Consider the following 14,866-nt stretch of genomic DNA (forward strand, 5'->3'; position numbering starts at 1 on the left):
ATGAGAAGTTCTGTCCTGTGCCATGAAGAACTAATATTCAGCCACTGTCTAAATTCATAAAAAGTTTTTAGCATGACCCTATAGCACAGTTCATGTACTTCTTCATTAAGAAAAAGGGCAACAGGTTTTCTTCACGTATTACTTCCCAAAACCGCAGCACCTTAACACCAGCACTCAAAAAAGATACCAGAATCTGACAAAGGCAGGATGGCAAATGACGACTGTCCATCAAACTCGGAGTCTCTATGGCACGAGCGTGGAAGAGAGCAAGAGACGCATTGCTATTCATGGGTAAAGATGAAGCCCGCCTCCAATAACCTTTGCAAACAGCAGCCAGCCCTGGGAGCCTGGCAGCTAGATTGATTTTAAATTCCTGGGGTGCCAATTACCAACCCACAGAAGGGAACGCTGCATTTCGCTACTCAGCTGTGCCAATGTTTGAAAATTGTCTGTATCTGAGAATCCACATTTTCCCTGCATTAGTCATTATGAGTACAAACAGGGTTTTTTTCCTTCTTCTTTTTCCATTGACAGAAAATCTGGTGCCATTTTGAAGGTCTAAACACACACAGCGCGGGTGTTTGTACACGCGCGTCCTGCTGGCAGACAAGCCAACAAGCCCAGTGGCAGTGTCTGTGCGCTGAAGCCTTTCCAGGAGTCTGGGGACCTGCCATCACTCATACCTAAAAAAAGGCTTCAGCAGCGCTGTTCTGCGCTTGACTAACTGCGAACAGCTAGGGTGCTGCTGCTTTTAGGAAGCTAACAGGTAATGCAAAAAAATTAAAAAAAAGAAAAAGCGCTACTGAAGAGTCCTCCCCGGCACCCCTTGAAGGGGTCACCTGCATCCTCAGCCCTGTCCTTTCCTCTGCCTGTCGCTCAGAGCATGCTCTTCTATTTCTAGAAGTCAGGAAACTGAAAGAAAAAATATGACAACCCAATGTAGGAGAACACCACCACCTCCTTGGTCATGCTTCCTTCCCTCAGCTCCAAGAGGTCCACGCGGGTGGCTGCCAGCGCCCAGGGCTGGACCACCTCCTGCAGCGACACTCCACTGTTTGCTCGGCAATTACAACAGCTATTAAAAATCTTGAAGGTGTTTGGGGTAAGGCAGCATTTAAAATCCGTTATCAAGAAAGCTTGAAACACCTCGGAAATGTAAAAGCCCTTCAGAACAGAGAGGAGGAGACCTCAGCCGCGGTGCCGTGCACAGCAGACCTACCACCACAACCACTCCACGCCAGCCTGCGGTCGCAGTCACTGCGCCGCAGCCTCTGCCTACAGCAGGGTAACTGCTCGTAGTAGCGACTCAGAAAAGTGCATTGGCCCACTGACGTTTCAAGCTGACCGGTTTTCATTTCTCATCCCTTTGACCAGTCTGCAGGGAGAAGGCATGCCGTGTCAATCATAAATGACAACGCAAAGTTGTTTAAATAAGAAATCGGATACCACCATATAATTAATGGCTACAGCACAGCATAAATGCACAAGAGAGACTCCTAGTCTCTCTGGCTTGTTTGAGTCTTGGTCTGTGTGCTAAAAACGCTAGTCAGCGAAGATCAAGAACAATTGCATGGGGATTTTTAATCAATATCTAACCTGACAACAGGATTTGGAGGAAGAGCATCCTATAAAACACAGGCGGCATCACAGACTAATTGTATTTACTTCCTATTGACCAGAGACTTGCTGGCAGAGAGCTCCGTGTCCCGGGAAGGTACTACACGTCTCTCTCAAAAAAGTGAAAGTCACCCATCTGCCTCTGTGAGTTAGAGAGCCAAACATTTTGCTAGAGGTTAATGTTAAATGTTGCCCTGTCTGTACCCGCTTGGGAATATCAAAGTCATGTACTGGGTGGTGTTGAAGAGGGAGATTCTGAAGCAGATGCCCAAAATGCCTTCTCCCTCTCTCCTCCTAGTCTCGCTCTCCCTAAATTCACCGTGGAGCTGAACAGAAACATTGTGCAGATGTTAGAAAAGCATCATCTATTCTTGGACGGCTCTTTTCTCTCCGGCTGCATAACCTTGAGCGCGTGATTGAAGGATGCCCATTTATGCCTGGGAGATGCTGTCATGAATCACAGACCCCTATTCCTCCCACAGTGAAGGCACAACGTGTCCTTGTTTCTGAATACCAGTTATACTACATCCGCAACGAGATGTCCTGCACCACATTTTATAAATAGGCCCCTAAGAAACATACCTCCCATCCACTCATCTCAATCCAAAGCAATCATCGGAGCAAAGAAGATGCCTAAATGTCGACACACACCCTCTGAACGTCAGCGAGCCAGACCTCAGGGCACGGGTAAGAAGATCCGATGGTGCTGCAATGCAACTCATCAGCTCAGGCTTGCTAACTGCCACAGCAGCCAGGTCCAGCAATACTTCTAGGTAGCATGCACCAAAAATGAAAAGGAATACAGAGCTCACGATTAAAGATAAGAGGGGTGACCTACGAGGGTAGAACCCCTGTGGGGACAAGCACAGGCTGGCCAGCCCGCAAGGGAGCAGGCTCTGGGGACTGCCCGCGGTCGGGGAGCACTTGGGCTACACGAGCACAGACGGCTCAGGCTGCTGGATAACAGGTTGAAATCATGGGAAATTTCCTGACAGAACGATGGGGAAAGCTAGAAAATAGTCTCTCAAAGGTAACGGAAAAAGCTTTGCGGTTTGGGAGCAAACCTCCCTAAAGGTCACAGCCCAATTTTAGGTTGGAGCTCTGCAGTTTGATTTTGCGTCATCTGTTCCTCTTGGGATCTAATAGGAAGGACTCTGCTGCCTGCCCTGAATTTCTTCAGAAACGGGGGCTGACTTAACTTTTTCAGTTCATGTGAAAACATTTCATGAGCTGAGCTGCCCTCCAGGGATGCTGGAAACCTCCCGGCACCTGTGGTGACTGCGCCTGCGCCGAGGGCTGCTGCTGACGGGGGAACCTGCGGCATCTTTCAACCCCGTGTGGTACCGGTACCCTCCGAGCTCCGGGGGCGGTGGATGGAGGATGCTTCCACCAAGCCCACGCCTGAACTCCTGTTCCTGAGGAGGCAAGAGCAGAAGAACCAAGTGACCCGCTATCCTGCCTGCTGCGGTCCCCCCTGCCTTCCCAGGGACACCCGGGACAGACGCTGGCTCGGGAAGCACCGCTGTGCCGTGCCGGCAGTTATTCTGAGGGAATGCGGAATTCTCTTTGAATTCTCGTGTCACGCCGTCCGTCACAGGCACTGGCAGAGACGGATGCTGAACAACCACGCGAGCAGCTGTCTGCCGCCCTGGGCAAACCGGACCTTAGGTTTAGAGGTTTTGCTCGGTTCGGCGCACTGAACTGTGAACATTTAACGGCTTCTTCGGGCGCACCCACACCCCGCTGCCCCTCTTCTCGCTGCATCCAACCATGGACGCAGGTCAGGACCTCGAGAGACTGCGGGCAAAAGCGCTCAGCATCCGCAGGATCGATGTTGTCGTGCTGCATTTTCAGTGGAGCTGCAGCTTTCCTCCGTGGAGGTGAAATACTGCTCCCACCACTGCAGCGAAGCCTCTTCCCCTTTACTTACACGCGGCATTTACATGCAGAGGATGCAAAGAGAGCCGAGACCCACAAAAACACCAGAGAGGACAGTGACATTTTGTGCACGTTCCCTTTGATTACGTGCATGGTGCGGGCACCGTCCTCTGTGGGTCGTGGGGCATCTCTCATGCAGCAGTGACCGCAGCAGCGTCGTCTTGTGTAATATGGAAGCGCAATTGCAAAACCGGGGGAAAAAGGGATTACTTTCCCTTTGCTTCTTGAAACAGATGTCACTTTCCTCAGACCTGTTTGTTTTCAGGACTGAGGGGGTTTAATCTTTGAAACAATAATATTATTACAATATGTGTCAAATGCTGTTTTCCAACAAAAGAAAACAAATTGCTTCCGCTTTGTAAGCAATAGTAACCAGTCAATAATATAAACAGCTCCACAAATCTAGGGTTAGCATCTCAGCCCAGCAAACGCCCACCCCAGGCAAACTCCCGCACGTGAACCTGAGCACACCCACCGCAGCCCAAGGAGACTGGGGGGCATCAGGCCACTACCCAAAGCCTGCCGAAATAAGAGGAAAACTCCACTCGACTCCTCCAGGGGCATCACTGTGCCCACAAGAGTCCAAAGAAAAATCATGGAGGGACCCCCAAAAACTCCCTTGAGACTGAACTCCCTGTCGGAGGAAAGCAGACGCACCGCAAGGCTGGCCACAGGGTTTGCCCCAAATTCCAACAGAGCCACAGGGCTGATTTCTCTCCCACAGCATCACGTGCCAGTCCAGCAGTCAGCTTCCCGAGCTCCTGGCCCTGCCTCGCTTCAGAACGGAAAAACATGACCGAAAACCTAAAAGGCTTCAGAACGGGAAAACCCAACTAAAAACCTTCCAAAAGTCACCCTTGAGCTGACTCTCTGTTTAGGAAACGTCTGAGCTGGCATCAGCTCTCTGTTTGCTGGAAACTTAACCAGAGAAAATATGTCATACACCCGAACAGAGACATGCAACTAAGAAAATCCCCCTCACCTCCAGACAAACAACATCCCCCCAAACACTGCAACAGGGACCGTCGACCTCCCCAGCAGCAGCCAAACACGGCCCTACGGGCTCGACCGGATTACCCCCAGGAGAGAGGAATGTGTCGTCATCCTACCTGCAGAAGCCAGTAGCACCTTCTGTGAAACGTGGGGATGATGGAGGAATGGACATAGCAGCCGTACAAGCACTAGAGACACAAAAAGAGAGAAAGCAGAGTCGGGTTAGCGAAGGAAACCATCACCCGAGGAGGCAGCGCCGGGGACGGGAGCAGCGGCGCGTTATCTGCCACCGGAGGATGTCGTTCGGAAGTCGGTCCAGGGCTGGCATCACACAACACCGGATTACAGCACCCCAAGGTTTTTATTTTTTTAAACATTGCTACAGGTTACAGAATTGCTCTCCTACCAGCCCGGCTGTGCCGGGGCCCTGCGTTCGCCCGGTGCGGTCAGAGCGAGCGGAGTCTCCCCACGGTGCTCTGCATCCCGACGCACACCACAGAGGTGGGGTTGGCTAGCTGCATCTTAATCTTTGCTTCGACATATTTTTATTTTTAAAAAAAACACAACACAAACATCTCTTTTTCCATGGTTTACCACCTGGGCATGTAAACGGAAAATTCAGGTTTGTAAACGGAAAAAATTGCTGTCAGGTATTTGATACAGCAAAACACCAAAATACAGTTGCTTTTTTGTCGTCTTCTTTTTTTTATATGAACCTGCTTCTCTGATTAAATGAAATCAGTAAGGCTAAGGAAATTTTTCTGCAGGAAAAAATCAAATTTCCAGTACGTTAAAGCTTTTCAACACCGCTGTCGGCTGGAAGCTAAGCCCAGTGCAAACCAAACACACAAAACTGGTTTTAATTTAAAATATCCCGGTACGATTCCTGTCCACAAGATTTGTTTATTATTAAGAAAGCAATATTATTTTCTGACTCCGCTGGCTTTTAATATAGCGCACGTGGGGGATGGGTGTGCATGTAATGATATATTCTCCCATACCGAAGGTGATTAGTTTTCCTTAAATGCGAGATTGCAGCAGCTCAGCAATCTGCTTGCAGCTTTCTTCAGGTATTTCCCCTGGCAGATTGTGGGCCACGTATATTTTAGGCACACCGGTATTCTGCCACGACAGAAGGAAAAAATACATAAACCCAACTGCAGGGGATTTTTAAGGGGAATTTCTTTTTTTTGTTTTATTCCGGCGACTGCATCGGCTACGACGACCCTCACGATTAGGGTGCTCTTCGCTCGCTCGCAGCCCTGTCTGCACCCTACCAGGGGGTCCTCACCGGTGTGGGGTGCGGGAATCGTCACCCAGCATCCTGCCGGCAGCAGCGGCTGCAGGACGGGATGGCCCCGGCCGGACTTCAGCAAGACTTTACACAGCATTAAGTGGGTCCTAAGTTGATGGGTACCGGAAAAAACCTATCGCTAAATCACCGTCCCAGTTCTCTCAAGTACCTGTTTCTGCAGACATGGGTGCCATGGCATCGATAGCGACGTGAAGGCTGACGCGTGGCATTGAGGCATTACCCGTGCTGGCGGGGGTGACAGGCGCTCAGCGCCCCGGCGACGCCGTTATCCCGCCCGCACACCAGTCCGGTGCTGGGACACAGCCCCGTCCGCGCCATCCCCCCGGCGCAGGATGCCGGCCATGCGGCACGAACACAAAGGGGCCGGTAAATCTGCATTTCTTATCTTTCTGCCTGGAAGGCACCTCACAAACTATGAGAACTCTCTGCGAGGAGCAAGCTCGCCTGCCCTGACATCGTTAGCGAGCCCTGGAACGGGGCGAGCGCAGAGGCGTGGCGTTAAACGCGCACGCTTACCGGCGAGCACGTGGGGAGGCTGGCGGCAGCGTCTCCTCCCCAAGATCACCGCTCACAAGGTCGGCCTGAATTAAAAAGGATTTAAGGGCTGCTGGCTGCTATCACCGAGTTATTTTTAAAACACAAATGACAAAGATTAATAATGTTTTTAAATGTGTCAAGGGTACATTCCACACACAAAAAAAGCAGGGAGGAAAAGGAGAGGGGAAAAAAAAACCTGCAGAAAATAATCCAGAGGAAAGCTTAACGTTCAAATCCCACCACTCAGCCTGGGGAAAAGCAGACGCCGTTTATTTAAAATAATCCCTGACAGCCACTCCTGGCTGCACAGCACCGGCGGCGGCCTTAAAAGGTCTTTAATGTTCGGTTCTGCTGACTCAGAGCTGGTCCTCCCACCGTGGTAGGTGCAGCATCTCTCACTCCCACCAGCTTCCCAGCAAGGATGGGAGGGCTGGTCTGGAGCAGGCAACTGGAGGAGCCTCCGCAACACCTAGGAACATCCACAGCGCCTCGCGCAGTCTGTATCAACATACACCGGCACAGCCCCACGCGCTTCACAACCCCGATTCGCTGTGAAGTCGATGGAAACTTCACCGTGATTAAGACCAAAAATAATGGCAAGCACTAACGCTGAGCTCCCTGCAGCTCGCTGCATTTAGTAGGTCGGAAAGCTGCTCTCTATCTCCAGATCTGTCTCGCATATAGTTCTCGAGGTGTCAATAACGAATCACACAGAAGCATCCCACCTCCACAAAACTGGTTTTCAACATTTCAGCAAACCATTAAGAAAGTCCTAACGGTTCACAGAATTTACAAAGCATCCAGAATACAGAAGTGATTTCTTTTCATTTTTCTTTTCTTTTTTTCCCCCCACGTGGCAGGACATGGGAATCTGGTTCTGGGTTGATGGATGTTCTAACTTGGGCAGCTGGGACGAAGGAGACCCTTCAGGTGTAAGCCAGCCCCCCGGGCCTCAGAGAGGCAGTGGGAACTTCTTCACGGGCACTGTGTGCTTGCACCACGAGAGAACACGGCTGCGGAGAAACGCACTGCGGTGGTGTATAACAGACCCTGGGAACCCAGCTTCTGGAGTAAAGGCAAAATGAGCGATGGCGGCAATAAAAGCTACATTAATTTTCAGATAAAAAGGCATAAAAAATTGTTAAAGAGATAAATAGAAACCTTAGAAATCTGAGCTTCATTGTTCTGGAGGATTTTCACGGTTAATGAGTTAAGCGCTGTTAGATGACCTAAAATCTAAAGTTTGATAGGAGGGTACACGTGGGTTTACAGGGAGAGGGTGCACAGAGGCGATTTTCCCGTGCTCGGCTCCACTGACCCCTGCACCCGACACGGGGCAGTGACGAACCCCTCTGCCTCGCGCTGGGTCATGGCTGCCAAACGCCCGGTCAGCAGCCGACGCCTCGACACACAACGCTGCAACTAATTAGTAGAACGGAATTACCTCTGTGGCTGGCCTTAGGAGACAGGTAACCAGGGCACGCTTCATGCCTTTAGCTAAAGGAGTCTTTAAAATGAATTCCTGCTCAAAACAGGCAAAAGGGGTTTCATTAGCTGGGTTTTCTTTTTTTTTTTTTTTTTTATCAGGGAGGTAAAAAATGCGGAGGCCTGTGTGTCTGTGGCTATGTTAATGCCAGGCTGGGCGCTCAGCCAATGCATTAAGTGAAATCGAATTCCTGAAACCAGCTTTAATCAGCAGATTTTTAAGGTTAGAATGACTCTCTCCTCTGGAAGGCTTGCCAAGGTTAATTCTGTCCTGAGCAGGCTGAATTAATGGGCTGGACAGGGGAGAACATTTTTTTTTTCCCGATTCTCTTTTAAGTTTACAAAATCTCCAGGAGAAAAGAAATGGCATTTCTGAACCATCTGAGGAGAAACGCCACTTCAGCAGCTTATCGACTTCTGTTTGGAGAACGGGGGCCGAGACGTGAGCGGCCGTCACCTCCGGCCCGCGAGCTGCCATCCCTGTCCCCATCCCTTCATCCAGCCTGTCCCCCGGAGAAGCCCCGCGCGGCACTGGCCGAGGGAGACGGACGCCAACCCGTGGGATCGCTCCCCGTCCCCGCTTGCCGCGGCAGGACAGGGACGAGCGCGCCGCCGTCGCCTTTCGGGGAGGGATGGGCTCGTCCTTGCCAATTACACGATGTCTGGAGACGGAGGGTGTGCAGAGCACCAACTACGTCCTGCAGCCCTGCGGTGGTGGGGGAACCCTCTCTGCGCGGATAAACCAGCCGAGAGCAGCCACCCACGCAGCCCCCCCCCCCCCCCCCCCCGACCACAAAATCCATACCTGCCTCATGAAGTTTGCAGCTAGAAGAAACTTTTTTGCAGCCCCCGCGCTGCTCCCGGAGAGCCAGGCCCTGCCAGCTCCGCTTCATCTCGCACCTTTTTAAAATCGACGGATAATTAAAGAGAAAAGGGCCTTCTCTGGACAGGGGAGGAGAGCTGTGCTATTACAACTGCCTACCTCTCCATTTATATGCAGTCCACATCTTGCATTAGCAAACTTCTGAAAACCAGAGGGGCGGAAAAAAAAAAAATCAAAGTATTAGTGGATTTTTTTTATCCTGAGCTCCTTAAAGTGCTTGTGGCTTATTTAAAAATAATACAATAATGCTGAGGTGTTCCTCCTTAACAAGAACACCTTGGGAATGCAAATAGGAAAGCAAGAGAATCAGAAATTCAAGATAGGGTTGGACAGGCTTTGCAATTCTTCTCCCTGGTGAGTTACACTAGTGGATATTTAAAAAAAATGAAAACCGCCTAGATTTTGTTCAGATTTTCACACTGAATTCCCAATTCCCTTAATAAGAAGCTACATCAATCTTTAGAGAACAAACCACCTAAGACCTGTGGCTCTAAATTATTAAAATATACTCGAGTGATTTTATGGTGTAAGGCTTCAACTTCCAACACCCCAGCAGCCTGCAGACATCCAAACAGGATCCGTACAGGTTATTGGGGAAGAAGGACCGTGCCCGCTGCCCACGGGCTTTCAGGGAGGCAGGGCTGGCACATTCCCACCACGGTGCCTTTCCCGAACAGCAAACCCCCGAATGCAGGCCACCAAAGATGTCCCCTTCCTCCCAAAGGGCAGCTGGCTCAGTGTCCCTCTCTCTCTGCCAGCCAGTTCTGCAGATCTTCCTCGATTCTTTTGGAGAGGTAGAACGAACCTGCTGGGAAAGGGCACGCGTTCCCTGTGCAAACCCTAACAGCTCGGGATTTGCACTGAAATCCCCAAACAAATAGTCTTTTCAAACGAAAACGCTCATGGCAACAGCAGTAAAAAAAGCCCCAAATAACGGCATCTGACTAACAGACAAGTGAAATCCAAAACATGGTTTAAAAAGAAAATAAAAAGAAAGCCAGCATGAAATCATCAAAACAGGAGATGTGAAATTCCTTACGAAAAGGCTCCTGAATTGCACAAATGCGCCTGCAAAAGGAAAGGCTGCTGCCTGCAGCCACCTGAGGCATGGTAGGAGCTCGAAGCCCACGTAGAAATAACCACCAAATACCCCAAGGAGCCCGACGCGAGGGAACCCTCCAGCCCCAAGAGCTGCCTGGACGCGCACCCCAACGCGCGCTGGCTTCTGCCTCGTCCCGCTCCGAGATGGCACAATGAGCAAAGGCAGGCACATCTCTGCAACCTGGTTCTGGTGCCGACTGCCCTAAAATTGAACGTAACACTTCGCATGGCCCGCAGCAGGACGTCAAAACCCTTGATAGGAACACAATGCTGACATTTAACAAACGAGGGACAGGGGCGACGACTGCTTCAATGGCAGGCGATGCCAGTAGTGTGGGAGGACGGAAAGCCATCGCCGCCGCTCTTAGCTCTCGTGGTGGTGTTGAACAGCGCGTGCTCAAGTCTAGCAGCTAATCACATCCCCGTTACACCACCGTACCGCACAGGATCTCCTTCTGTAATTACACTGATGATTTCAGAGCTTCTCCACCAATTTCCATCGGGGAACAGCATACTGCTTGCAGTGGCAGCACTGCTGCCGTGGATCAAACCTCCCGGGAAAGCCAAATGAGGCGTTAGGTTTATTCTTCTCGTCATCCTGATGATAGGCTACAGGTCTAAATTAGTGGCTGTATCTGAGCCCAATCAAGCTCTGTCCTTACCCACAGCCTGCCCGCTACCTGCACAGCCACGCAGCGCACCAGGAAAGGTACAATGTAGGAACTGCAGCCATGCAATAGCATGCAGGCTGCATCTGGTACAGATTTCTCAGACGTAGAAGTGAAAATGGAAAAGCAGCTTGTAAATTCACATCTCAGCGTCCTTTGCTGCAGTAACCTGTGTTTTGGAGATACCAGTCGAAACGCAGCAATACAACCCACTCTCCCATCCCTACCACAGACATTGCCATTATCTCTTCATATGGATTCCACTGCTATCCCGTTCTTTTCACCAACTTTTTCACATCCCAGCAGAGACACTACCCAATCTTTTTGAAATCGATTTCTCTGGATTTCATACAAATCACGATCAGAGGAGTTCATTAGCTGATTGTAGTAATACATTTGTTTCACATGTAGGAGCCATCTTCCATCTGCGTCCGTAACAAGTACCCTCAAAATTCTCTGCTGATCTTCTCTGACAGGGCAGAGCGTGGTTGGAAAGGCAAGGCAACTGAAAACCTTGAGTCTCTAACGTGAGCTGCCTCTTGGCTACCAAATTAGCAAGCATCAGGGAAAACCCTCAAATTCTACGTGTATCACCTCTCTTTTCAAACGGACCTGAAGCAAGTGCCCTCTGAGATTGGGTTATCTTGTAGCAGATGGTCCTTCCTTCAGGACAGGGATGCTAAAGCCACGGACACGTTCCAAATCCATTTAAACATCAGATTAGGCTCGCCCCTGTCAGCCGCAGGAGCTGGGAGACAGCAGCGGCTCCCGCCTGCTCCATTAATCAAAATTCAGCGAGAAAAGCCAACGTGCTGCTACAAAACCCCCTGACTCGATGCCAACACCACGCACAGGGAACCTAGGGCCATCAATCTTACTTCTCCTCCCCCGGCAGTGAGATGCTGCCGGGGAGGGGGGAGCAATGATGGGGGCTTGGCCAAGCGAGCGGAGAAGCAGGTTTTTGACAACTCTCCCAAGGCAAAACGATGCACAGTGACACCAAGTTGATGGGGACGCGACACAAAACCAACCTCAACGATTCTTTGTACAGACCAGCCCTGGTTCAGCCTTTTAAAATTGGGAGGTGTAACTATGGCTGAGCCCTGCAACACCGACTAATCACCCGGGCGGGGGCAGGTAGGCTGCACCCGGAGGTCTTATTTTGATCTGAAAAGGGAAAAAAGTGTCATAACATAGGGAGGCATCCAAAATTTCCTGTTACTGTAGCCAATCTTCAACTAAAACACTGCTAAGCATGTTTTCTCACTCCTGATCTTAGTGAAACACAGACATTAGACAGGTTTGGACTCTCCTCCAACGCCTATAGATAGTAACTTTGATTCAGCAAAGCGCAAAAACGTGCTCAGATCTCAGCGCTGGACTGATCTGCACTGCTGGCAAGGTTTGCCTTTTATCGCTGTCAACAAAACTTAAGCAATTGCTTATAGTTTGCCAGTTTGGGCAAGGAGTCGCTACGTACTGACAGCAGATCTCAAAAACCACCTGAAAATTTTTATGGGGCTGCAAAATCCCAGAGAACCTGACCCTTCATTTCTGGGCTACAGCTGGCACAGCTGCAGCCTCACAGCTTACCTCTGCAGCATCGGGACACTGCCCACCGTGCAGGCGTTCAGCCTGGCGCAAGAATTTTGGTTTTAATCCTACTGGCTCTTTTTCTGATGTGTTTCAAACCCTCCTGATGCCCTTGATGTCACCAGCAGTTATACCTAGATAAGGGTTTCTGGATTGAGCCCAGGGAGCTCATCTGATGGCTAATCACGGGAGGAGAGGTTACCGCAGCCTCAGAATCTAGAGCCAAGCTCTATGTGTTGCAGGACCTTGTCACTTCTGGCAGCTTTTGTTATCAAATATTGTCCTGTTTACCTCGGGACTTGTTAGAAAGCAATTTTTGAAATGTTCAATATTTAATGAAATATTTAAATGTTTAATGGGTTCTTTTTCAAACCCTCTTTTCCCTCTGTGGAGTTCCGAAGTCACTGCAAGGATTGCGGGTTTTAACTTTCCTACTGTTAGAAAGGTTTCTTCTAACAAAGTTGGCTAATTGGCAGAAATCTTCGTACATGGGTATCGATCTTCAGTGCCCCAAAATCTAAAATTTAAGTTTTATGCCTGCACTCCTATACTGTATGCCTGACAGACCTCCCTCCACCCTCCCAACCTGATCCTCAGACCTCTCTTTACCATAGTCCTGCTGCACAGACTACAGCTCTTCACCTGAAGACTTCTCACTCAGATACCTGCCAACGACTCCCGTCTTTGGCATGCTTTGCTGCGCCTTCCTTACATGCAGGAAGGAGAGCAGTCCCTAGAAAGCGATGTATTTTAGCACCTTCCCTTGATTTTTCCAGTGAGCGCTATTTCCTTTAGGTCTAGTCTTTAGACTCTCTATGTATTACGTTGATGCGTGAAAAAGAGATGCGAAACTGTGCTCCCTGTTCGATGCTGAAGGATAGCGACGTTTCTGCTTTTACCACATATGTGGGTTTTTTTTCCCTAGTCCAATAAAGCCAGGTCTGGCAATTTGGTGTGCTGCCGTTGCCGAGGTTTGCTGCGCAGGCGGCACAAGGAGAGGTGCCACGTTGGAGAGAAAGAGGACGGAGACTCGGCGGTCCCACCTCGGCAGAAACTGCCGCCGGGTTTCCCACCCTGCCCGTGACGATGCTAACGGCGTGCAGCCACTCTCCTCGCAGGGAAGGGCTCGGCAGCCAAAGCCCCCCGCACATACAACCCTGCGCAGATGTTCAAAGCCCACCGCACAGCCAGGCACCACCGTGCTCTTCCCATTGGGCTTGCCGCAAAGGAAAAGTTAGGCAGAAACGTCATTACGAATCTAGCAGGGCTGTCACGCAGTGGGTTAAATCATTACAATAACAAACCAGTCGGTAACAGTGTTTTCCAGCCTGCCCAAACCGCAGTTTTCTATACCTGGTCTTTACGCTGGTAGCCTGTGTTTTCAGTAAGAGCATTTACTGCTGCTGTCCACTGGCTATTGAATCCTCCGGCACTTACCCATCGATCTCCTACCTACAGCTCAAAAGCCAATTACAGTCCAAGGTCAAGCCTTTCTGCAGGTTGTTTATGCCCCGCGCAAGCCCCTGCCTCTCTCCGACGGAGGGAGCTGGGACACAGCCCCGGCCGCCGACGCATTCGCCATTGCTGGGGAGGACGGGCAGGCGCAGGCAGCGGCAACGCGGAGAAATTCGCCTTTCCGTGATGGCGAGAAGCATGTTGGCTTCCCAACCTTCCACCGCAGACTACAGCACGCTATGCGCCAGCTATCAAACTCTTAATTTTTTATACTGGTAATTCTTTTAATAAGAATTCTTTAAATATTTATGAAAAGAAATGCGTGAGGCCAGCTCAACAAGAAGCGATAGCTTTAATCTCAGTGTGCTCTGCAGCGATCCTGCCTGCTGCTCTGCAACAAGAGAAGTGACTTGCGGAGCCACCTAATCCCCCGGTGGTGGAACTCCAGCCCTGCTGCAGTTGGTGGGAATTTTGCCATCGGCTGCAACGTGGCGAGGGTTTCAACATCTTTCCTAAGTCACCTAAACCACATCCTGCACTAAGTCACAGCATGGAAAGCACAAGGCGCTGTTTCTCCAAGAAGTGAATGTCAGACAGCGTCTCTACAAGCGCAAAATTTGATACGGATTTTCTGTTATTTGCGACGCTGTCAACTGCAAGACGAATCAATAGGAACTGCCCACCCTAGCCTGCTACTCTATTGCTCAAATTGGTATTAGCCACACACTTGCAATTGGGTTATCCTTGAGTTTTGACTACAACTAACCTCATAAAATCTTTCATGAATTCCATAGGAAGCAAAATCCACAGCTCGGTCTTGCTGTAGGATCATTGGTATGCAGCCCCGCACACCCACCTACAGTAGCTGCCTGTTCATAAATGCATATTTCTTTATTAATATGGGGATACTTTAATCTCAGTCTAATTTTACCTTTAGGGAAGCTATATCCCGAGGCTGCCAGGAGCTAAAACCCTCCAGATGCAGCGGTGTAATTTGTATTCAAAGCAGCAGGTCTATCTGTCAACATGTTTGTCTCCCCTATCTGCCAACTCTTATTTATAATCCCATTCAGATTAATGAATGACAGTAGTTCTCATCACAAGAAATTTGATTAATCAATTTAAGTGCTTAATCACCCTGGCCTGGGTGAGAACCGTATGGGAGCGATGCTGCCTGGCTAGGGACAAAGTTGTGAGACATAGGAGGAAAACGTCACAGCTTTCCCTTGGGAACAATTCAAGTGGGGAGTGTGCATGGGATCCTCGATGGGATTACAAACT

The 14,866-nt window shown here is 50.0% G+C and overlaps 1 protein-coding gene across 1 annotated transcript in view; it reads right to left on the reverse strand.

Annotated features, from left to right (window-relative positions):
• CAMTA1 (calmodulin binding transcription activator 1) overlaps nt 1–14,866 on the reverse strand; it is a 322,140-nt gene that overhangs the window by 133,805 nt on the left and 173,469 nt on the right. The window contains exon 6 of the mRNA XM_075027074.1: nt 4,665–4,736. Coding sequence (XP_074883175.1) covers nt 4,665–4,736 — 72 coding nt within the window. The remainder of the gene's footprint in view (nt 1–4,664; nt 4,737–14,866) is intronic.

Source organism: Buteo buteo, chromosome 5, assembly GCF_964188355.1.
Source record: "Buteo buteo chromosome 5, bButBut1.hap1.1, whole genome shotgun sequence".
Lineage (NCBI taxonomy): Eukaryota > Metazoa > Chordata > Aves > Accipitriformes > Accipitridae > Buteo > Buteo buteo.